Here is a 25590-nt window from a genome sequence, read left to right as displayed (position 1 = left end):
ATTTTGTGATCAGGGCTCTCTAGGCCGAACATGATGGTATCAGGATTCCAACAAAATCAGTTTGATGGGCTTTCAATTGTGCAGGATGGGCTCCAAATCTCCAGGAAACAATGTGCAACCACCAGCCTTCTTCAGCAAACTGACAGAGAGCAATTCTGCTATGGTGAAGTCCAAGAAGCAAGAGATAATCAAGAAACTGAGCACGAACAGCAGGAGCGAGGCAGAGTACAGTAAGGACTTCTCTGGGCTGGGAATTTATTCCTGTTATCTGTGGGGACAGGGCAGGAGCAATGAAGTGATGGTTACAGTTGGGGCTGCAATGTTCAGTCAGCTAATCAAACTGAATCAACTAAAGTATTCTGATTGACTCAAAGAGTTTCCCTGATGAATTGGTCAGCTTATTTTTATTATTTTTATGCATGTACATGTAAAAGCTGAATATTGCAAGTGTCATTTTTAGAAGGGATATTTGAGTGTGAGAGTGAACAGGGAATGCCATGGCACATGCATCAAAATATTAAAAAGTAATTACTTCATTACAAAGGCAGGTTTATTCAAATATAATCAAATAAATTAATTGACAAACAACAACAACATCTCTTGCCCACCCTTCACTACAAGGTCCTAAAGTAGATGGCAACAATATGAAAATAAAATCAGGTAAAACAGTTAACAGATCGGAAGAAAAGGGTGGCCTTAATTAAAGGTAAAGGACCCCTGGATGGTTAAACCCAGTCAAAGGCGACTATGAAGTGCGGTGCTCATCTCGCTTTCAGGCCGAGGGAGCACTGGCATGCTTTCAAAATGCTAGGTTGGCAGAAGCTGGGACAAAGCCATGGGAGCTCACGCCATCACACAGATTCAAACCGCCAACCTTCTGATCAGCAAGCCCAAGAGGTTTGGTGGTTTAGACCACAGTGCCACCTGCTCCCTTATGAACTCAGGGCTCATCCATACCGTTGTTTAATGTGGATAGTAAGCTTCTTATACACCCATTAATTCCCTGTTGTTAATATAACCCACCCTCCCAATCACTGCCTTCCCACACTTTCCCTTCCCCCAGTCCAGATTTCCCCATGCCCTCTTTGTTTCGGAGAATCCCTGGCATGAGACAATCCAAACTGAGGGAGAGGAAAGTGTGAGAAGGCAGTGATTGGGAGAACGGCACAATGGAGTCACGGGAAGCTTAGCATCCACATTAGGTGGCAGTATAGAGGAGCCCTGGTGTCATTTGCTCAGAATGTCATAAACTAACAAGTGCTGTCAGTCCTGCCTGAATCTGGCCCAGCCGCACCTTAGACAGTTACAACTTCCTTCAAAGCATCCTGGGAACTGTAGTTTGTTAAGGCTGCTGAGAGTTGTTAGGCAACCCCTATTGCCCTTACAGGACTCCACAGGGATTGATTCACTCTGGAAAATGCAACTCCTTGAGGGGGACAAGGGTTTCCTAACATCTCTCGGCACCCTGAGCAAACTACAGTTCTTGGGATTCATTGGGAGGAGTCTTGACTCTTGAAAGTCATGTGATCCTGCTCCCAATGTATAGTGCAGACTCAGCAGACTATAGTGACTCAGCCAGGTGGCTGCTTTCAAACCTCTAAAGAGCTCAGCCCTTCCCTGTGACAGTGGACAATTTGTATTAGAAATGCTTCCCATCTGCTCATTTAACTACAAATTGATCTGTATTTTATTGTATCCTAACATGCTAAGCAGTCACTTTCAATTTTATCCGAGCCACTCATAGAACAATTGTGTTGGACAAGAGAGTTAAGCGATGTTCCTCTTAATATCTCCAGTATCCCAACTGCTTCATCATGGCTTCTTCAAGGCGTGGCCCCGAGTCCTGCAGCCTCTCGCTTTTGTTTTTCCCCATAGAGGTGGGAAATGAAGAAAAATGGGTAGTGCCTTGTATTAGGCAAGGTGTTCTGTACTTTCAAGGACAACAAACCCAATTCCATCTTTGCTCTCCAAGATAAAAAGTATTGGGCTTTTATGCAACTCCTCCTGTTGGAATGATTGGGAGTTTACAGTCTATAATTAGCCTACCTGGGAATGTGACTTGTGCTTGAGGCTCTCTCTTTTCCCCCTCCTCCAGATGTCGGGCAACCTGGAACAGAGATCTTCAACATGCCGGCCATTACTGGAACAGGTACAGCTGTGCTTCCGCTCCATCCGGCGTCTGACACTCCCATTCCACACAGGACTCTGCAGATCACAAATGCCTTCAGAGAATTTAAGCATTGCAAATGTGGCCATGCAGTCTCATTGGGCAAAGTGTCAGACTCCTGATAACTCAGCCATGTTCCTGAACAGCTGTACAAGACAGCAGAAGAGAGTCGTGTGGAAGTAGTGGTGGAGGGAGCGTCATTTGCCATTTTGTATGAGACTGGTTGTCAAAGAACTCCCATTAAGGCACCTGTGTGGAAATGGGGAAGTCAACCCAGGAAGGCAGAGTGGGGAGCAAATCATAGGCTGGATTTAATTTAATGTTTTATGTTTCTACAAAGAACATTCCTTCTCTTCCATATCACTCAGTCTCTCTTAAAAGTTTTATTTTATTTATTTTGGCTCCTCTTGCCCTGGGAATGGTTAGCAATCTACTGACCCACAATGCCGCCTCTGGTCTTTGTGCATTGCCGCACCTTAACTGCATGGCTTCTAATGACTCACAATCGCAATACCAACACACACACACTTGTTTATTCAGCCTGTCTCCCATATAGAAGTCCTTTTGTCCTCACAGCCTCCACCATCAGAAAGTGGAATCAAGCTGGAAGGATGAAGATTGGGTGGCAGAGTTTGGATTTTGGGAAATCCAAGTAGCACAGTAGAAGGAATGGGTTGTATCCAGTATATGCCCTCCTGACACTTAGACCCACTGAAACTCATGAACATGACGTATAACTTAGTTGGATACAGCCCAATGATTCCCATGTATACTAAGGATGGAAAAGATGACAATAATCCACTTCCAGATTATATATCAGCAGTTTCTCCTGTGAGGCATAGAAGTTGGGCATCACCTGCCTCCTTCCTTCTGTTTGGCATCCTCCTTTTTCTAGTGACAAAGTTTGCTTTTTGGTTAGAAAGGATAAATTTAGAGGAATAATAATAATTTTATTATTCATACCCCACCAATCAGACCAGCACACGTAAAACATAATAACATGCCAAACATTAAAATTAAGATTTGTGTGTGTGTGTGTGTGTGTGTGCGAGAGAGAGAGAGAGAGAATGGATGAATGAATGGATGGATGAATGAATGAAAGCACTGATTTTGAAAAAGGATGTTGGCAAGGGGAATCCTTTGAGAAAAGGGAATTGACAAAAATCTGACTTGAACTCATCTATATATATATATATATATATAGATAGATAGAGATAGAGAGATAGAGAGATAGATAGAGAGATAGAGAGATAGATAGATAGATAGATAGATAGATAGATAGATAGATAGATAGATAGATATTATTATTTCTACATCTGGCTGAGTTTCCCCAGCCACTCCTTATATTCCTTCTATTCAAATTTCCATCCCTTTCATTTGGATCAAGATTATTTTTTGAAGGAAGACTCTCATATTGATCCCCACCCCAGGGAGATCAGCTTTCCTGGTTGTCCATGCCAACCTGCCCAAGAAGGAAGGTGAACTTGCCTGCACATCTGGAGTGGAGGTCTATGTAATATGGTTGTCTGCGGACATCCAGCATCTCACTGACACTCAACTGCAAAAAAGTGATTTTGGTGACATCTGGAAGTTACAACATCCCACCCCTTTCAGCAAGGCTTATTTCCAAGCAAGTTTGCTCAGGAATGCAGCCTGAAATGTTCTTAGCCCGCATGCTCTCCCTGGGAGAACATAATTCTTTTGCAGGTCTGTAGCGATTTGATCTCAGAGCATTTTCTCCCATATGAACATCACTTGTGCTGTGAGAGAACGTGGTTGACGCTGCTCTTTCTGCTGCTCAGTGCTGTGTTTAAGCGTGTCCAGAAGCAGTGATGTCACACAACTGAAATTCCTCCACTTGGAGCAAACAGAGCCTGTCATGTCATGGCCTCAGTTAAGTGCCCTGTTCCCTGGTGATTTGCATGAGCCCACGTCTTAACGTTTTTTCAGCTCATGCTGCTGGGCAGACACCTGGGGAAGCATTCCTTCCTCCCTGGGACTGCTCTGCGTTTGAAGGAATTGGATTCAATGTGTTGAAACTAATGGATATGACTAATTTAGGCCCATTAATTTCAGTGGGTCCAATCTAAGTAGAATTTAGTTGGAAGACAACCCAAGGTTTCCCCACTGGATGTGAAACTGGTACACACAGCCCTCAGTCCTTTAGTCTCTCTGTGTGTGAATGTGTGTGTGTGGCATTCCAGAAACAAAAATCTGTGAGTAGTTTCTGCTTCCTTTTTGGTGTCCCTGCAATCTCCTTGGGGGCAGGTGAGGAGCTGGCTGTGCCAGGGGGTTTGGGGGAACCAAGAAGACAGCCGGACAGAGTTTGTTGCTTTGCAAGAATGTGCTGACTGTTTGTTTCTTCCCTTCTCCCTTGTCGCCTTTCCTCCTCCTCCTCTTCCCCCCCAACCCAATTTCTTATTTGGTTTCCCGTTCCCCCCAACCCAATTTCTCCCCCTCCCTCCTTTCTCCTTCCCCCTCCTTCCACACCTCCCAGGGTTAATCAGTTGTAGGAGCCAGTCGGTCCAAGAAAACTCCAGTACCAACATGGGGTTGGAGGCAATTATTAGGAAGGCCCTAATGGGTAAATATGACGAGCAGTGGGACGAGCGCTCTCCTCTCAGTGCCAATGCTTTTAACCCTCTGAATGCCAGTGCAAGCTTGCCCGCTGCTATGCCTGTAACCACTGCTGACGGACGGATTGACGACATGCACTCCTCCTTGCCAGGTCTGCAGCCCTCCCCCCTTTGTTGCCCTTTTCGCTGTGTTATTAAACCTTCTCTTTGTGCTGTTAACCCCTCTCTCTTTGTCTTTTTAGTGGTTTTCGTGTCTCACCCCCACCCCAGATCCTTTCTCTTTAAGCTTTTGGGCATTTACTTTCTGTTCCCATTTTTAATTACACCGATTAATCTCAGTTTCTGGTTTGATAAGAAGCACTTTAATTTGTTAGGCTGGAAGTGCCATTTTGCTTCCTCTGGAACACTGACCATTGGTGCTGTCCTTTCTTTATTTGATGGGGAGGGGTGCAATTGTCAGAAAGGCTGGGGGGTTGAAGATGCTGAGGTCATGGAGGAAAAACAGGAAATCCCCCAACTCCTCTTCCAGGCTTGGTGGGAAGGGCCGGGATAAGTGAAGGGAGGGTGCAAAGGAAGGGTGTGAACAAAGTACATTTGTATGGCTAAGGGAGAACTAGGTGTTTATGTTCAGCTGTTTTCTAAACATCATGCTGTCAATATACTCATTTACAAATGCAGACTTGCGAAAAGTGTGTCCATGGTTTGTCTGTTTGCTCCTGCCTTTTGTTTGTGATGTCCCACCCTCAGAAAAACAGAGAAGGAAAGGTTTCCTCTTCCCACCACCCACGTTGCCTCACCTAGTACAGCAACAGAGATCTTGCAGCACAGCAAGTCAGACTATGGCTTACTGGGACCGCACAACATGTGGGTGCCAAGGGAGCAGCTGGCAGCCACTTTGCTCCTTCCCAATCCTTTTTACTGCCATGCTGAGCTAAGCCACAGTTCAGTTCAGCATATCATCTGCGCCAGGGGCCTGTGGTTAAACACTCTCCTCACTAACCAGAAGGTGAAACCATGAACAAACCTTGGCTCCAACTCATGGTTAGTGAGGAGAGGGCTTAATCACAAGCTCCAGTTCAGGCAGACAGCTAAGTCAAACCTTGACACAATGCAAGAGTAAGAGTAAGAAGGACCATCAAGCAACAAAGCTGTTGCAGACTCCTCTCTGGGAGCCCACACATCTTTGCAATTGTGGCAAGCCATAGTTTGCCTTGCTGTGCTGAACAAACCATTTGTGCATGTGAAAGCAGCCTTTTCCGGATGTATTATATGCCAGACCAGGAGCTGCACATCCAAGTTGCAAGTGCGGCCTGTTTGCACCATGTTGGCTTTCCACAGAATGTGCATTTGGTAGCCCGTGCAAGGTGCCTGTTTGGGGATCTGTCCAGAGGATGTGTCCCATTAAAAGCAGCATAGTGCAGATAACTCACACTTGCACTCAGGTGTGCATTAGATCTTGGAGATCTTGTCCTAGTTCTTCCCTGTCCCCAAAAGGGAACCAAGGCTAAGCACCCACAGCCTTAAAGAGGGATCTCTTTCCATGAATCCCTGACATCTATCTATTAGATGCCAAAAGGAAGGGACACACCCTATGATGTGCTGGGGGAGGAGGGGGGAGTTTTCATTTTGCATGATGGGAACCTGAATCTAGTAGCAGTTTGCCCCCATCGGCCACATACTGAATTCGCGGCCAGTTTTTGAGTGGGAAGGATTTAATACCTGTGTCTCCCAGCTTTCTAAATCTGCCCTGCTATCTGCTCAGCATTGTTTTCCTCTTCCTGTCATTAAAGAGCCCCTTTTAGGGCATCAAGCCCTCCCTAGTCATGTGAGAACCCGTGGCTACCATTTGGTTGTTTGAATGGTGCTTCTTTTGTCAGGAGGAGGGAAGCCAAAGATTGCTGCCAGAGCCAACAGCCGCAAGGCCAAGTCGCCAGGACCAGGCCTGTCCTCCTCTGAGAGGCCACCATCTGTGTCATCGGTTCATTCAGAGGGAGACTGTAACAGAAGGACACCTCTCACCAACCGCGTCTGGGAGGACAGGCCGTCATCTGCAGGTAACAAGGGAAGGAGTCTGTGCCATGTTGGCTGCATCTAGTGGCTGGAAACAGTCAGGAAGCACTTGGGTTGGTGTTAGCAAGTACAAAGATGTGAGGAAATGAATTTCAGGGAGCCAGAGTCAGCAATACAAGTGAATTCCTCTGATGTATTCGTACAAGAAACCCTGATTGTCTTAGCCAGAACTTTCTTAGCTGATTTGCCTTGACCATCAAACCAACCAAGGTATGTTGATTATTTGTAGTTAGTGATTGCAGAAGTTATCAAATAGGGTCTGAGTTCTGTTACAATTTGCTAGAAGACATCAGCAGGATTTGAAGACCTGGTCATAAAAAATTGACAGAAACTCATCAGACAGTTGCTATAGAGTGTATCTCGGATAGCGCTGCTCAATCTGTGAGACGATTTCAGTCTTTATACGCCCTGTATTTATCCACTCACACTTGCAGATTCAGTTGTAGCTATGCGTTCTATTAGAGGACACAGGGACGACGCTGATATTGAAAAGTGATCGCTTTCTGATTGTTCTAACACTTCAAAAGTGTCCACAGAAATGAATAATGAAGGTGACAAGTCACCCTGCTGTGGTTTAGCCAGCCCACCAGTCCCCTGCCACACAGTGCAAACAGGCTTAGCCTGGCCACGCTGCAGCAGTTTTCCTCCTCAAACCAGCCTTCAGTTCAGCTTACTCTAGTCATGGTACCTCATCTCGCGAGAGCTTTCTCATTGACCCAGTTTAGATGCTGCTGGCACTTGGGAATCTCTGTTTAAACTGCCCAGCACCTGCTTCCCAGTTATATGGCGGAAAAAGCCAGTCATAGCTATGTTCTCCAATATACACCTCATGGTTGCAGCATTGGGGACCAATTCTTATGCAATACTTTGCATGCACGACACAACTCACATACTGCCTGCTCTCCTCTCCATTCACATGCAGTGCAGGCTAAGGTCTAGCATCCCCAGGATGGGAATGAAACCTGGTCACCTCTGCTTCCAGCAAGAAAATCCAACACTCTTCTAAAGAGCCTGTACTGAGGCTTGCCCTCCCTCCCTCCCTCCCTCCCTCCCTCCTTCTCTGGTTCATATTTGGGGGGGGGGTTTAATGGTTTGATTATTTACTCTGCTTTTAAAAATATGTTGTAATCCTCTTTGTGTGAATTTTAACCCTTAGAAGAAAGCCAGAAATCTATTAAATTAATAAAGCGCCTTCTAGAGGCGGGAGAGTAATAAATGCTAGGATCAGTGCCACATTTATGGGAAAGTGTGCAAGAAAGAAAAGAGGGAGGCTGCTTCCTTGGGAACAAAGAATTTGAGACCTTCTGGGCCAGTGGTTGGCCAGCTCTTTGACCTTGCCTTGTCCTCCCGTCTCAACGCAGGTTCAACGCCATTTCCATACAACCCGCTGACAATGAGGCTTCCCACGGGTCTGGTGGCAGCTGCCCCACCACCGCCTGCCTCCGTTCCACAGGGCAACTCCAACAGCCAGCACCACGGCTGGGAGGAGGAGCCCAAGCCGCTGCTCGTCTCGCAGTACGAGACCCTCTCGGACAGTGAATGAGGAGGGAGAAGAGGAAGCGAGATGGAGAAAAAGCCCAGCAACAAATGGACAGATACTGATAGGTTGGCTGTTGAGTTAGCCCAAGGGCTTGGGGACTGTGGCTGGCTGTCGCAGAGTGCGGCTGTCCTAGGCCAGGCGCAGGAGCAGCACTGTTCCAGTCAGCTGATATTATTTGTCACATCTGGAAGGGAGTTGGGAAAAAAATCTCTTCAGTTTTAAAGCCTTAAAAAAACAAACCAAGCAAATGGAACCCATCCCAATCCTCTCTCCCAATTTGGTGCTGATACCTTGAGCCATTGCAGCAAGAAATTAAACCAAGCTAATGGGGGGGGGCAGCAGTGGGGAGCCCTGAAAGCTCCCCCAAGGGACTGTAACCAGTCGCTGAATCTCGGTTACTAACACTCAGGGGATTCCAATTCTGTCCTTCAGCCCAGATGAGAGAGGGGGAACGGGGGGCCCATTGGGAGAAGATGGTGTGTGCTGCTTGCGTGTTCCCACCTCTGTGACCCATCTTTCCTCTGCACACTGTAGTGGCCTGTTAATCCAGTACTTGAAAATAGGATTCATTCAGCCGCCCCTTCCTTCAACCTGCCTCTTTTTTTACCTTCACGAGGGGTTTCACCCATGGAGGCGCATGTTGGTCGTTTAGGGAGACAAATCAGAGCCGCCCTCTGGAAGAAAGTGTTGGTTTCTTCTGTTTCTCACAGTTAAATAAGTTTGTTTCTCTGCACCCATAGAGATATATGGAGGGGAGCTTCACCTGAACTTTCAACAAATACAGATTCAGGCAGCAGTGCTCTGGGTGCAGGAGCCAGAGGACAAGCCAGAAACAGGAAAAGAAAAGGAATGGTTCCTTTGGAGAAAGGAATGCTGGGTTTGCATTGCAATTGAAACAAATTCCTCTATATTGGCATTAGCTGCAGATAGAGGGGGGTGGGATTGGGGGAAGCAGCTGTTTTGAATATGTTGTTTCTTCAAAACAACGCTGTGTATATGGTCTACAGGGTATATTTTTGATACCTTTGGCAAATGGTGTGTTTGCGCAAGGAAGGATGTTAAAAACAGTGTTATATGCTGCTTTTCGGTCTCTGCTCCTGTACAAAGAGGATTTCTATGTTGCATGACAGCTTTTGATGGGTTTGTCCATTGTATGGAACTGTCAAGAGGTAACAATGTTCCAACAAAATGGTTCTGTAATTCAGTAGAATGTATTAACTTAGTTTTTTTAAAAAAGAAAAAGAAAATGAAGAAGTATATATATAATATATTATATATATATAAATATATAGTCACAACTGTAGGGCCCTTATTTGCATAGTTAACACTCCAGCATGGAGATAACATGAACACTTTTCAAGTGAGATTTGTCTCTTTTGGGAGCAGTGAGAGAGGCCAAGACACTCACAGGAAGTTTACATGTTTTTGGTGACTTGCCCACAATGTTCTGTTTTTCCATTTGTGGGTGTTTGCTTCTCCCCCAATCATAACACTTTAGGCTTCCTTTTTCGTCATATATATAGTCTCCTCCTTTTTTCACACATCATTTTCATTCTGTGCCCTCGAGGGAGCAGATCTGGGGAACAGCTTCTCTGCAGGAACAGACAAGAGTCGCGTTTTCATAAGCTGAGTATTTTGACACAGCATCCAGGGAGCAGCAACATCACAGCACCAGAGTTTTTGTACTGTGTGAGTTTGTTTCTACAGTGAGATTTGCTATTTTGTTTTCCTTCTCACCCATCTTTCTCCCACACACCATCCAGTTTTGATGATGAAACTGTTGCTTGTTGTTTGCTAAACTAGTTAAGACACAAAAATGTGGAGGTTCCGTGCAAGAACATCTACTGAGAGAATCCATCTCATTATCCTGTAAGCCTCTGCTCCTAAAACACTTGTCCCCAGCAGAGCTACAGTTCTTGTAGAATGACACTCCCCTGCCTCCAGTTTCATGCCCTGCAGTGCTTTGCTGGTTGCTAAAGGATTGCAAAACCAAAAATCCCCAGCACATGTGTTTGGCACAGATTGACCGCCATGCAAACTGCTCTGAAGAAAAGGGCCAGGACGTTGGGGAGGTTAAAAGGCAGGGCAGAGGAGGAATTCTAGAGCCGTGCATGGTATACCTTTCCAAGTGCTGCTTCCTCTTAGCTCAGCTCAAGTTGCATGTGGATTGCAGGAGATTAAGCAGCACAGCCACCCTTCCAAAAGACCGCTTTGTGAACATGTACCCAAATTGGACTCTGAAATCCAGGGTCAGGAGAACCCAACTTAGGCCCACACCAGAAAGCGAGTAGAAGCTGCCTTGAGCTTGCACCAGGGGCCTTCCCCCCTTAATGCCCAGTCCTTCCTTCTAGACGCCCACCTGAGGATACTTTTCTCACTGGGCAAGAAATACAGTCATGTGCATCCCCCCCCCAGACACTATTCTGTATATTGTACTTAATCTGTCTGCATAGACAGTGAAACAGTTTGCTCATCAGCTTATGGGAAATGTCATAACCCAGAACCGAGCCACAGTTGTGTTAGTGACGAAACCACCACCAAACCAGTACTTTGTGCCTGCATGCTGTTTTGTGTCACTTCATCTGATTTGCATCGTTTTATCATTTCACATACACCACCTTTGAGTGTTCTTAGCAGAAAAGTGGTTAATGAGTTTTATACTGAAATATACTTAGCCGCATGTGCCTAAGACCATTCTTGCAAGAATGCCAGCGATACCTGCTTCTTCAGTCCTAGCGAGACCTGAAGTTTTACCACTTTGGGGGTCATCAATGAATGCCGCTTAAAACCCTGGCTCTGTCACAAGAGCTACAGTTCACAGTAGTGAAACCTTTAAATCTTTCCCAGCAGTGGCGTAGCGTGGGTTGTCAGCACCCGGGGCAAGGCGAGTAATTTGCGCCCCCTAACCCGTGGATTTGCGCCCCCTAACCCTACCCCCCAGATGTTGCGCCCGGTGCGGCCAGCCCCCCCTGCACCCCCCACGCTACGCCACTGTTTCCCAGTGACAAAAGGCCCACTCCACTCTGACAAGGAAAGGGACGCCCCCACAAGCATGACTGGATGCTGATTGTGCAACGTTGGGCCAAATAGCTTGCCAAGAGGTGAGACTTGGCTGGGATTACACCCAGTGTCAGCCTGTTGACACAGATGGAGTTTCTGCCAGTGACTGTTCTGCAGTGTAATTGACTGTCAATCTTAACACGAAAGCATCCCTCCTGCCATCAGTTCATTTAGGCCAAGTCAGTAGCTCACTCTTACACAATCATCCTAATTTGCAATCAAATAATAACTGGAAAATAGATCATGTTTTGCCCAACAAACCCAGTGATAGATGAAGCAGCATTTATTGTGTTTATTGGACACTGGCAGTGTTAATTTTACCTGCACAGCTTCGTCCCTGTCGCTTCCAGCCACTGCTTGTCTTATCTTGGGGGTGGCCTCACACATAGTTTTTACCTATGCAAAGATAATCTATGTGGAGTCCATGTGCAGGGAGAAAGTTTAGTTTACCACAAGCACATAAATCAGAAAGGCAGTCTGTGTGTGACGACGGCTTGCCTTGTGCTTGTTGCTTCTTACATCATGGTATGCATGCTTCTCCCTACACTCAGATTATCTCCATGTAGGAAAAACATTGTGCAGGGTAGGTCTAAGGTTTTTTGTACTTTAACCAATATTTACCCTGCTCTTTTTAAAAAATATACATATTTATATCACTGGTCCAAATTCCCTTGGTTGTGTTTGGGTTTTTTTAAGTGACATACACAGACCACATTTTTGTAGACTTGCTGGCCACAAAAATTTTTGTCATACTCATCACAGAACAATTTGCACAGATCAGATAGGATTTGCTCACAGCTGACGAGGTTATTTTATTGTTGTTGTTAGACCATATTGAATTTGTGCCGCTTCACGTAGCCTTTCCTTGACCGACACGTTCACAATTTTGGAACACCATCTCTTGTCACTGCTTGCAAGTTGAGGTCATGTGTACATTCCACTAAGGGATTTAGGAATAGCCCCTCCTCCCTTCCAAAAGGTTATTCCCGCATTACCAGACATTGTACATTCTCTGTACATGTGTGTGTGTATATATTTATATATATATATATACTCTTGGGTTCTGTGTATACATATTATTCCATTTGCGTGTGCATGTAGAAGAAATACATGCACACACATTTTCTTTGTGCCTGAATCAGTGGCCTGGCACATATCCATGTGTGCACTTGCACACACAAGCCAGATCTCGGTAAAACCCAACTCACTACAGTTCAACCAAATGCAGACGAGCATCGTCCCCATTGACTGTTAGCTCTACGTAAGGTGAGCACCGAGCACTGTGTGTTAGCTTCAAAGGAAAGCCATCCTTCATACACAACTGTCTGCATAATTTGTGTCGGTTTTAGTGACATATAGATCTCTATTGTGCTACCTGGCTATGATTTTTTTTTATTAATTGTGCAATCAAGAAAAAAGGAAGTTATGTTAAACTATTAAAGTTTGAAGTGTTACCAACTTTGTAATTTGTACAAACACATAAAAACAAAAAACAAAAAAAAGAGATTAAAAGGACAATTTTATTGTTTGAAATGTACAAGGGGGAGGGTGGGAAAAGAAATCTATCTTTTGTACAACCAAATTGTGCATAGTTGTTTCAAAGCAAGTTGTATGATAGAATGGACTGTATATAGAAACTGCTAAGTTGTAAATATTTATGCAGCTTGCTCTAAAAGGTTGGGGGTTTTTTTTCTTCTACTGAAAGTGAAGTTTTTGTTCACTGTTGTTATTTTGGTTTTTCGCTCTACATGCCCACTAAGCAAGCACTGTGGGTTTGCAGTGTCAGAGCACTGCCTTACTGTTTAAATAAAAAAAGAGAGGGGAGAAGCTTATTGCCAGCAAAATGGAGCTCTCATGATTCTTGTGTGTGATGTTAAAAATGGCTATTTCATATGACAGGATGGGGCAAGGCATGCAGGAGTCCTCACCACTGAACCCAAGCGGGAGACTTGTGGAGCAGAGCAACTGTCTAAAGGAGGAAACGGGCACCTGCTACTCTAAGGCTTTTATAATATTTCATTTGGAAGACTTGCGTGTTTTCCATGGGTGCCACTCATGATGGCTGTGCTGTTTGTCCGTGAGCAGAGGCCGTATGCTTTGGCATACCAGTTGCTGGAAGCCACAGGAGGGCCTCATCCTTATATTAAAATCTGGAAGCCGTGACCCTAAAGTAGGACTAGGGAACCTGTAATCCTCTCCAGATGTTGGTGAATTTCAACTTGCATAGTCATCCCTAATCATTGGCTATGTGAAGTGAAGTTCAGCATCACATAGAAGCTCAGAGATTTGCCCAGCCCAGAGGCTGGAAATGCAGCATGGAGCAGCTTTAAAACACATTTTGCATAGCACTTCCTCAAGTGTTGTTTTGCACGTTCACAATTTGAAAGCTGCTAGCACGGCTTCCTGGATTGACTTTGTGCCTCAAGTTAAGCTGTCCTTTCTTTCATACCCCCAGGGAGAATCCAGAAATGTAGGCAGCTCTGTTTATCCATTCTGTATAAATTATATGGAAAGTGTATTAGTCTATACACACTGAGAGAGAGAGAATCTTGCAAATAACACATTTCCTGAATCTGCTAGTGTAAAGTAAGAACCCTATTGAAGGAAAGGAAAGCAGCACTCACCTTGCAGTTATTTCCCTCATTCCCCAACATCCTCTCTGCTTATCTGTCGCAAATGAATTTGGAAGCCTCCTTTTCACTTCCAGAGCAAAGAAGGTCCATCAATTATGGCATTCTGGCAGGTGAGGTCATCACTTCTGACACCTGAACAAAGTCACAGCTGTACTGCCCACCTTGCCACTCCACCATAGAGAACTGCCCACAAAGCAGTCTGCTGTGGTCAGCTAGGGACCCACATTACCTCCTCATATAGATGCCAATCTTGTAAAATCACATGCATCACTTTACAATTCAGAGGACTGAAGTTTGGTACATTGAATGTTGCTGCACCATTGGTGGCAAGTGAGAAGTTTGTCTTCCTTAAGGATGTGTGTCTGTTCCAGGTCTGGCCAGCTAGATGGCAGCATTTCTTAAGGCCAGCGCTTTCATTTATTTGGAAGGAGTGAAGGTGGGGTGCTCAGCTGCTGGCGGTGGTACATTTTATTGCTGGCAGCAGAAGGGAGCAGGAACCAAAACCAGGCCTTATTTCTCCTCCCTCAGCAGTTTGCGTTGGCTTTATTGAGCATCATTCCCTAGAGAAGCCAACACACAGGCCTTTTTTCTTTGCTTTAGAACAAGTTGAGAATTGTAGAGGCAGAAAACCAGTCTGGACAAAGGCAGGCTTTTCTGACCTAGCCAGCAGTTTTTGGTGCAGACGTAGTCCCATAAATGGCCCTTTTCTAAGGTGGATAGAAGATCTTCCTGCTCCCCTTCCCCCACCCCCAAAACTGCTTTAGTGCTAAGAAAAGGGAATGCCGAAAACTTCACTAATCACAATGAAGAAATTATAACCTGTGTGGCCGAACACGATCCTGTTCCCCCAGAGAACAGATGGAGGGCTGATCCCTAAGAAACTTGGATCGCAAATCAGCAAGCCCAGCCATGTGGGGGGAGAGGGGGGCATGGAAGAAAGGGGTGTCCACCAGCCTAGCTTGCCCTGCAACTGCTGAAATTACACAACGCTGCTCCAAGACTAGTCCTAGCAGCCAAGCAACCTTTCCCAGCTTAGCCACTTAAATTGCAGTTGACTGCACAGCCCATGTCACACATTCCATATTGGAGCAGGTGTATTTTGCAACATAACAGTGAGACAACAATAGTAATGGTGGATTTATGCTGGACCATCCACACATTCTGCTTGTTATTCGTTGTCCTGGCATGTTATTCAAAGGCTGCCGTCAGGAGGGGCATGCTTGCAACAAAAGCAACACACACACACCTGAATCAGGGTTTCAGCAGGACACTCTGGGACGTGGTGATTGGAAACAAAGCAGTATGTCTGCATGAAATTAGCAGGCAGAAACAATATTGAAAGCAGGATCGTGTATGTGACCACCCCAGTAAGATTATGAGCACAAAAGTCATGAATGCACAATGAAAAGGACATCTTGAGGGGCCTTTTGTTTCTGTCTGTTTGTTAAGAGGTATGTATGACTGATCCCCCAAAATAAAAGCTCATTTCCCCATTGCATCGCCCACCACCACTGCCCCCTCCAATGGTGAGATATAATATATATATATATATATATGGTGAGAAACTTTGCAAAACCAATTCATTCCAAGGAATACTAAGTGCTGCTCTTCAGACAGAACATATTTTCAAACTCTTTCCCAAAACAAGACAAATTGGGAAATGAAAAGGCTGAGAAGCGGCGAGGACAGCGAGGACCTGTATGCTGCTGCCAGCGCCTCAGCAAGACAACATGCCAGAGGACGTAGGGGTGCATGTTTGTGTAACTTATAAATGGAGCTTTTAAATGAGACCCCACCCCCATGTTTTTTTCACCTGGCTGAGACAGGGAAGGTGGAATAAGCAAGCAAAGCCCTGCCTTGTTAAAGGCACCACAGACAGGCCTGGGGTTTACTTTGGACTTGCACTGAGGGGCAAAATAGCTCTTTAAATGACTCCTTTCTTCTTCCTTCATTCCTTCCATGCCAGCCTAACTCCACTGCAATTCTTCAGCTCCTTCTGCAAGCGCCTTCCATTTGCAGATTTGTTCTGGTAATGGCTGATAATCTCCCAAACTGTGAAGTAGATTAATTGTTTCCAAACCCTTCCTAATAAATAGGTTCAATCCGGTTCCTGTTTAAAGGTGGCCCTACATGGCACTTCCCCCAAAAATACAAGAAAGAAGAAATCTCTCAACATTTGCACTTCTCCAACTTTTGCAACACACTTCTCCTGCCAAGCAATGTGCACAAAAATGTGAATGCAAGGATAAAGTGTGCATTAAAAGATTACTGAAAATAACATACAAAAAATTCATTCAGGGCGGGGGTGGGGAATTGCTTGGAAAAGATATACCTTTGACAAAACTGCATACAAAAATGTATATTAGAAAAAGTGCATGCTAAAATCCTGAGGAAGGCTTTTTTAAAAATCACAAACTGATGTGGAAACATGAAGAACTAAACTGAATATTGGAAAAAATGAGAAACTGGGAGAAAAATTGACACATTTGCCCATCCCTGCTCTGAAGTGCTAAATAAAGTGCAATTTTACTTTGAGATCACCATCACCATTCTTGGCTATGAGGATATGATGGAGTGTCATTTTGCAATTTCAAGCAGAGGTTGCCCCCACTCCCCGCCTCCCGCTGTGTCTTAAAATCTGAACTCGGGGGGGGGGGGCGGTGGTGGTGGTCAGGTTGCAGGATTCAGTTTGCTGAAGTGCCCAGAGGCACCCAGAACAGCTTATGTCTTCTGGGGAAGTCTGCACTGGGCAGAAGGCACAGAAAAGGAGCAAAGGGTCAAGGAAAGGAAGGCAGGGGTTTGAAAAAAGCCATGGACAAGGGAAGCGGAAGAAACAGCTTCCAATGGGAGGAGGGAGAAAGGTTGTTTTCTGCTGCTCCAGAGAAGCGGACACGGAGCAATGGATCCAAACTACAAGAAAGAAGATTCCACCTAAACATTAGGAAGAACTTCCTGACAGTAAGAGCTGTTTGACAGTGGAATTTGCTGCCAAGGAGTGTGGTGGAGTCTCCTCCTTTGGAGGTCTTTAAGCAGAGGCTTGACAACCATATGTCAGGAGTGCTCTGATGGTGTTTCCTGCTTGGCAGGGGGTTGGACTCGATGGCCCTTGTGGTCTCTTCCAACTCTATGATTCTATGATCTATGAATGTGAGCAGAAATGCAACACAGCAGCATGACTACAAATGCACCAACTTAACTTTGCGAAGAGGATCAAGAATCCTCGCCTTTCCTATGCAACGCACTTGCAACCACAGAGCTTGAGTTTGGGCGCAAAGCAAGGAAGGCTCAAAGGCGTCACAGAATGTCTATCCAGCAGGTGTGTCCTGGGGTGCTGGCCTCACAGTAGCCCCCTCCAGCTGGATGGGACTTTTAGTCTAAGCGGAAAATGGAGGTAGGGAGGTGTGGGTGTCAGCAGCGGACAGAAACCAAGTATGCACACCTACAGACACACAGTACACAAAAATGCACAGAAACATTTCCCACTATTGCAGTGGCCTAAATGTCAAATGTTTCCTCCTCTCAGAAAGGGGGAAGGAGCAAGGGGACCGGGCTGTAAGAGCGGCTAGGCCGCAGCCAAGTTGTCAGGGTGTGGAAGGGCTCTGCTTTAATTCACCAACTTCTCTGAGCTGATCCGTCCTGTCAGCACTGAAATACTCTATTCCCTAAATGTCATATTTTGAGGAGGAGAGGGCGGCGGGGAGGGGGGTTCTTTTCAAAATGTGAGCTTGCCATTTCCTGCATCTCGATAAAAAGGGAAGGGGATCAAACAATCCCTCATTTTTACTGGCAGTGCTAACAAATGGCAGGAAACACTTGACCACAGAATACGTGTGATTGGAGGCTCCTTCCCTCCCTTCTTTTCCATGCACAGTAGACTGTTTTTATTGGATGTTTTCAAGGGGAATCTTAAAGCCTCTCAGCTCTCCCAAAATCTCCATGCTGCATTCTTTCGTGGCTGTGTCTTGGCTTTGGGAAAGGTGACGGGAAATGGCGGCACCTTTGTAAAGCCCCATGACTAGATTCTCTGGTGCAATAAGAAATCTCTTCCGAGCACTTTCACATTGACAGTAACTTGCTCTTGTCTAGGCAACTGTTCACCTTTTCAGGGACTGACACATTCGCCTCAGGAAATGTGTTTCTGAGATCATGGTGGCTCAGAAGCAACACACAGTATTGGGAAGTAACAAAAAAACCCTAATATATAAAACATATAAAATCCTATTAGAGTAGGAGATTAAAGATGAATTAGTTACAACTACAATGCTACACTGGGCGATAGTTATTGGACACAGCATTGAAATAGCAGCTATAGAATAGAACAATGAATTTTGCGACCTGTTATTTGATAAAGGAAAATATACAAAAAGTGGTTTACAGGTGGTAGTTAATGCCAGCAAACACGTTGAAATGTATAAAAGAGGGTCTAAATTCTGTTGGAAGTGCTCAGAGGTGGAAGGATATCTTATGCATATGTGGTGGTGCGGCAAACATGCCAAAGAATTTTGGGAGATGGTACGTGAGGAATTAAAAAAAGATACCAAAGGGACTTCTGGGTTAGTGCCATCGGCAATGGTGGAGTTCCTCTGAAAGAGAGGAACCCGCTCCGTGAAAATCGGGTCTTGCCGCCGCGGTGAAGGCGGAGACCCCTCAAAAATCCCAGGCGGAGGAAGCCTGGGAACGTGGGATTCAGCTGACACCAAGAGCGCCTCCCCTACTCGCAGGGAAACCCCTTTTTGAATCGACCGCTTCTTTTACGGAGTGAAGCCGCACAGCCGTTGCCGGAGAGCGCTGACTTTTTTCCTGTGGACAATTGGACTCTAAACAAGTACCCGTGAGTAGAATGGAAAATTGGACTACGAAACATTTTAATTTGGCACCGAAGCGGGAAGGTTCTAAACAGGAAGTCCGCCTTCCGCTTTTGTAAATAGACTGAAGCAAAACTTTGCAAGCTAAAGTCAGGAAAGTCGTATATAAAGGACTAAGTTTCCTTCAGTTATAACCATCAAAACCCCTCTTGGAAGCAGGAGAAGAGGGGGGAAATCTTAGATTGTTCAAGCCTGCAAGAGAGAGAGTAAAGAAAGATAAATTTCCACCGTCTCAAACCTGGGAACGGGGTGTCAGAGACAGAAATTTTTGGGGAAGTTCATTGACTGTGAATGGAACGTCTTTTGACAGATAATTAAAAAAGAGAAACATATTGATTCCAGTGTTGCCTTTTGCATTCAAAAGAAACAAAATATTTGAAAAATGAAAGTAACTTTCTTTTGTTGGACCTGCTTTCAAAAGATGGATACAAATAGAAATTGTCTCCTCTAGAGGGAGCTTGTTAAACTGTTGCTGGAGTCGATCTGGGGATTTCACAGCTGTGGAGATTAAGGATCATGAGACCAGACTGTGACCTTGGATAAAAATGTGTTTAGAAGAAGTTTTGGTGCTTGCTTTTTGCAAGACAAGCGTTTTGTTGGAGCAGCTGCATGAGAAGATGGATTTGATGACTGTTGCAGTCAAAAACTTTGGACAAACAGTGAATACTCATATAGAAACCATTCAGGAACCAACCCAGGAACCTGTTTTGACAGGGCAAGTGCAAGGGCAGAAGATAATGGAGGAGGTTGCTGTTGAACCTCAAGTAACACAAATGGAGAAACCCAAGGCCCTGCAGGAGCATAAGCTGCTGTTTTTGAAGACTGAACCTGGAGAAAGTCAGATATGGAGAGAGGGAGTATCGTTTGGTTGGGAGATAGGAAGTTGGTTGGATCCCCCTAGGCAGGGACGTATTGGTTTTGCGGATTTGGTTTTGGGCCAGGGGGGGTCTGGAGTTGCGGGGGCTCTTAACTTTGGAGGGACTTTGAAACATGCTTTTAAATACTTTCTGGACTACAGTGCTGACTGTGGAGAATGGGCTGATCTGTTGAGGGGAGACGGAGATATTGTTGGGTTGGAGCCCCCCGAGACCTACTTCTCAGTGAGAAAGGAAAGAAATTAAGAAAAAGATCAACAAAAGACAAGGTAAAGTGCAGGTATAAACAAGAAGAAGATCTGCAGAAGGGACATGGAAAAGACTTAAGAGCCTCGGACATAAGATCACCAGGTTGATGGACTAGATGGAATGGACAGTAAGAACTGACTTAACCCGAGACCAGGAAGAAGAGACGTTGGATGAGGATTGGAAGAAAGTTTTTAAAAAACAATATTTTGAGAATTAGTGTAAAATTAATGAGTATTAGGAAAAATGTTGGAATGAAACTATTTGGCTTTAGTAGAAATGATATAAGGAGTTATGTATAAATAGGTATTAAGTTTTAAGTTTTAAGGTATTTTATGGTAAGATAAGGTTAAAATAAATTAAGGTAAATTGAATGACAGAACATAGTGAAAGATGGAAAGGATTTGCTGAGTTGATTAATAGGTTAGACCGTTAAATTATTTAACAAAAATTGAGAAAGATGGAAAGAATTTGCTGAAATAATTAATTAAACTAGAATACAAAAAGGGAGGTGTGAGGAGGTCGATGAAACAAGTAAATGAAAGATAAAGATATGGAATATTGGATGTGTGTTTTAATGTTATTGTTCTTTTTGCTGTATTGTTGTATTGGTTTTTATGGTTTTTTTTTCTTTTTTAATGTATTGTAATGTATGTCTTGTTAAATTTTTTTGTTGTTTTCTTTTCTTCTTTTTTCTGTAATTTTTAAACTTCTAATAAATATCATTAAAAAAAAAGATACCAAAGAAGGCATATAATTTATTCCTCTATGCAGCAGCTGCAGCTTGAAGAGCAAATGCCAGAAATTGGGGTGAAAGAGGCATTCCAACAAAAGAACAATGGCTGTATAAACTGATGCTTGAAGAACTAGAAAATATGACAGCCAAAATAAGGGGCGAGTGGGAATATTTTGAAGAATACCTAAAATGATATGACACCAAAACTGTTCTACAAGTAGGGGCAGTACTTTGAGCAACAGTCAACAACAACAAAGAAATTGATGGGAGGAAAATGGGGTAGAAAAACTAACGGATATGCCGCAAAACAAGGGATACTTAGAATGCCATGGCGTGGTGAGTTGGGAAGTCTCTATAGAAGCAATGTATGATGTGCAAATATAAACTGGAAAAATAAATCACAGCCAGGAGTCAGGATAAAGGAGAAATCTGATTCCATTCACATTTAAAGGCAAACCTACCTAATCCACACTTTCTGAAACCGTGTGTGATCCTTCAAAATCCTCATTCCCGTGAATTTTGCAGTGCAGATCTCCAGCTAAGTGATGTTTACGAAATCACATGTACTAGGGTAATGTGTGCACAAAACTGGATATATTCATGTAAACAGCATAAAAAATAAAGTATATTAAGGAAAATTGCTTTGCGAAAAATGTGCATGTTTAGCATAATCAAATTCAAAAATGTGTATATTAAAATATATCTGCACTGAAATGCTGATGAATTGTCATAAGGACTTCTTTTTTATTTTAATTGCAAACTGCTGCAGAAATGTGGAGAACTGAACTTAAGACTAGAAGAATGAGAGAAACCAAAACTGACAGATTTGCCCCATTCCTCAGCCATGAGCAGCTGAGGCTCTGCTCATCAGATTATATAAAAGCAGCTCTTGGTATTCTAAATAAATTAGATAAAACTATATAAAAACCAGTTCTTGCATGAGGCAGAAACAGAATGCAGAATGGGACTGATGCAGAAAGGTCAACAGGTTCAGCCTCGTTGGCCTCGTGGTGTGATTCTTCCTCAGGTGAAAACCTGGAGAACCTGGAGTCAGGCTGTAGTTTTGGGGAAGTAGTGGAGAGCAAACCTTGCATGTAGAAGGTCCCTGGTTGAATAAGGCTGGGAAGGACCCTGCCAGAGCCCCTGCTCCTCCTTCCCAAAGCCAGATGCCTCCTTCCTCGCCTTTGGAAAGGCAGCACAAGGGCTGGGGGGGGGGGCGCATCAAATTTTGGTTTGGCACAGGGCATCAAGTCTGCCACTGCCAGGTCAGATCTAGATAGTAAGATTATTCCAAACAATTCTTGCTCTAACCCCCACTGCCACTTCTTATCTGCTTTTTATTGGGGGGGAGTCTGGAAGTAGGAAGGAGAAAGACTGAGCCATTCCATAACCTACTCACTCATTCCCTCCCCCTCTATCGTTCTGGACAGAGGAAAATTGGTTGGTCTCCAGGAAGTTCCCAGAAGAGTTTCCCTATGTTGTCGTGGGCAATGTGGATGGTAGGCATCCCAAGGAGTGCCTGGAAAATAGTTTCCAGTTTGACAGAATGGGCTGCCAGTCTTTTCCCTCCAGGAAAGCAAAGAGGTGGTGGTGTTGTTGCTGCTGCTGTTATTAAAGTTTACTGGATTCTACTGGACAGTCCCATCCTTGGCCCAAAAGATGAGCAGCATCTCTTACATTCCTCACAACAGGAAGAGTTCCCTGCTCCCCTGACAATTGCAATCCAAAACAAATCATTCATCAGTTCCTGGAGCCTTGCCACGAAATTAAATGTGATCTCTGATAACGATGCAGCAGGCTAAAGAGTTGATTTTGGCAGTGCATTAAAGGTTTTCAAGGTTGGCAGGAATTGTGGAGGAAAAGTTAGAGCAGCTGTGGGATGCTGTTCATTGTTCTATTAGTGATCTGAAGACTTTGGGGTGCTCAAACTCCCAGCCAGAGGGTGAGAATCTCTTGTCTCCCCCAGAATAGCAGCGCAGGTGGCAAATAGTAGGGCATCTCTCCTTCTGCTCCCTTTTTTGTGTACAAATTTATGTTAACCTTTATTTATCCTCTCACTTTTCTTGCCTCTAATAATTACTGAAATTAATATTTAAGGAGTCCAGCCAGCAGAACCATCATAAATCACTTGCCACAGCCTGGGAGCTGGAAGGGTTGAGTTTCAAGCAGCCCAGAAATGATGTCAAATTTAATAAAAGAGAAGAGATGGCAGGAGGAGCAAAGAGGTTTGCTTACCATACATGTAGAGCCAAAGATTGATGGGTGCTCTGAAGCAGCGGGGGGCAGACTCCAGAGGGTGTTCGACTCCAGTTCCCATCATCCTGAGCACTGGTCACTGGCCATGCTGCCTGGGGTTGATGGGAACTGGGAGCTCAGCAACAGCTACAGATTCTGTTCCTGTACATCACAAGGCCAGTCTAGCCCAAATCCATAATCGCCTCCCTTACTTACCAAAGCTGCCCTTTATTGCTAGTTATATCAGCAACAAAGTTAATGCATTCATGACGTGGCAACTTGACTGCTTCAATCAGCACAATTGGCACCAATATGGGCACCATATAACACTGGCTCTGCATTTGTAAGAACTCGATCATTTACTGTGGCAGCACCTGCACTTTGAAACTCCCTGCCTGTTGAGATCACGCAGGTGCCTTCACCTTTTGGGGGCCTGTCCAAAACATCCCTGTATGGACAAGCCTGCCCAGCTGCGTAGAAAGCCAAGGCATTCTAAATCTCAGCATTTTAACTTTTGGGGTTTTTTTAAGCGGGCTTGTAACTTTTTCCTTGATTTTGTTGTTTTATCTTTTTTAAAACTGCTTTGAGTTTTTTTAAAGATCCAGCAATGTATAAGCTTATGAATAAATAAATAAATAAATAAATAAATAAATAAATAATCTTTATCTAACAGTTCTCTGTTAGCAGTAGCACTGGCAAATCTGTGTGCCAGGGTTTCTGGGGTATGGGCCCAATAACCTTGCAGTCTGAGATGCGGTTTCAGAATAGTGGGTTACTAAGAACTGCATAGTCTCAGATCTCTCTTCCGGTGCCAATAATGCACAAGTCTGTCTCTTATAACTGGCAGGCAGCATGGAGCCACTGGGTTGGCTAGACCTGGTATTAAAAGAAGCCATGAACTTCAATAAGGATAGAAAGCAACCAGTATGTCCATCTATCCAAGTAATATCTACTCTGGCAGGTAGTGGCTCTTCAGGGTCATAGAATCATAGAATTGCAGAGTTGGAAGGGACCCTGAGGGCCATCTAGTCCAACCCCCTGCAATGCAGGAATAGGCAGCTGTCCCTTATGGGGATCAAACCTGCAACCTTTGTGTTATCAGCACCATGCTCTAACCCACTGAGCTATGCTGAGACACAAGTAGAGAGTGTGTATTTTCTACCCCCTGCTGCCTGAGCCTTTGATTTGGAGACAGAGGTGGAGTTGGGGGGCACAATCAGTTCACCCGCACTGGCCGCCAAACCGAGAGGACAGCGCAGGAGGGGTTTCCAAATGTTGGCATTGCCCAGGGAGTGCCTCTGAAATTCTAAAGCCCAAGGTTTGCCACTGCTGGAGATGCTGGGAACGTCTGTGTGCACTGCTGTTACTCTGCCAATGAGCTTGGTGGTCGCCCCATGGCCTCCTGCTTCCTCCAGCCTCTCTCCTTGCTAGCCTTGGAAATGGAGTCCAGTCCAACAGCACGGAGATGGTCTGCTAGGGGCCCAAAGAGAAGGAGGCGGTGCTATGCTGCTCCTGCCAGGAGGGTTGAGTGAGGAGTTGCTATTTGCCTGCCAAACCACGAGAGCAGATTGAGCCCCAAGATTCACTTGCAGGGGCCTTGCTTCTTCTTTTTCCTGTTTGGCAAATAAGGTGCCCACAGACAGGGCTCCTCAAGACAAGCCAGCGTGGAACTAAAAATCCCACTTAAACCTCATACCAAACACAGCATGACTTCCCTTCCGCTCTTTTCCTGGTTCCTTTGCTTTTCTACTACTCCACATAATCCACATTTTTTTAATCATCCAAACTGTTATCTGTTAAATATTTTTATCTATTTCAACTCTGCTGGATTTACTCAAGACCTGCTAAGCTATTTATTTGTCTATACTGGTTCTTGAAACATTGTCCATTTCTCCTTATATTCCTTATCTTTGTTTTCCCTTATCCTGTTCGTCAGACCAGCCAGTTCAGCATATTCAAACATTTTACACTGCCATTCTTCCTTAGGAGGTACTAGACTTCTTCTCCACCTTTGTGCCAAAAAGGTTCTACCTGGGATGGTGGTGTATAGTAAACTCTTTTGTTTACAAAAAACCAAGCCAGCCTGAATCTTAATGATTTCGCCAAGGCCCCAAAACTATATGATAAAGCTATGAGCTCAGTTCTGGAACTGAAAACCAGTTAGTGGGCTCAGGATGTGCTCAAAGCCTCTTTCTTCCTTAATTCTAAGCATATTGCCACCACTCAAAACCAGTTTTGCCTCTCACTTGAACCCAAATGAACTAGATCCAACCATCCTGCCCAGTCTGGTCTACCCCCCCCCCCTGTGCTGAGAGACAACCTGCACCTTCCTGAACTTCTTGTAATAATAATAATAATAATAATAATAATAATAATAATAATAATAATAATAATAAATTTTATTTATATCCCGCCCTCCCCAGCCAAAGCCGGGCTCAGGGTGGCTAACAACAATAAAACAGTACAAAAGTACAGCACAAACAACACTCTAAAATCATTCATTATAAAATTAATTAAAATCAAATTAATGGCAACCGTTAAGCAAAAGTCTGTGCAGGTTGCCAGAGGAGGGAGTCAGGCTGCGCCC

At 44.5% G+C, this 25590-nt stretch overlaps 1 protein-coding gene across 50 annotated transcripts in view; it reads left to right on the top strand.

Annotated features, from left to right (window-relative positions):
* The window catches only part of NCOR2 (nuclear receptor corepressor 2), a 372848-nt gene extending 359591 nt beyond the window's left edge, over nucleotides 1–13257 (top strand). For 31 of the 50 annotated variants that reach the window (XM_083476607.1, XM_083476588.1, XM_083476601.1 and 28 more), the window contains exons 43-47: nucleotides 85–230; nucleotides 2096–2149; nucleotides 4665–4895; nucleotides 6621–6797; nucleotides 8175–13257. In XM_083476607.1, coding sequence (XP_083332733.1) covers nucleotides 85–230; nucleotides 2096–2149; nucleotides 4665–4895; nucleotides 6621–6797; nucleotides 8175–8356 — 790 coding nt within the window. In that variant the 3' untranslated portion in view covers nucleotides 8357–13257. The remainder of the gene's footprint in view (nucleotides 1–84; nucleotides 231–2095; nucleotides 2150–4664; nucleotides 4896–6620; nucleotides 6798–8174) is intronic. The other 19 variants (XM_083476625.1, XM_083476623.1, XM_083476605.1 and 16 more) reach the window with 2 other exon arrangements.
* Nucleotides 13258–25590: the final 12333 nt, after the last annotated feature.

Source organism: Podarcis liolepis (genome assembly GCF_965112155.1).
Source record: "Podarcis liolepis genome assembly, chromosome: 15".
Classification (NCBI taxonomy): Eukaryota; Metazoa; Chordata; class Lepidosauria; order Squamata; family Lacertidae; genus Podarcis; species Podarcis liolepis.
The sequence above is the reverse complement of the archived record's forward strand: the minus strand, read 5'-3'. Positions and strand labels throughout refer to the sequence as shown.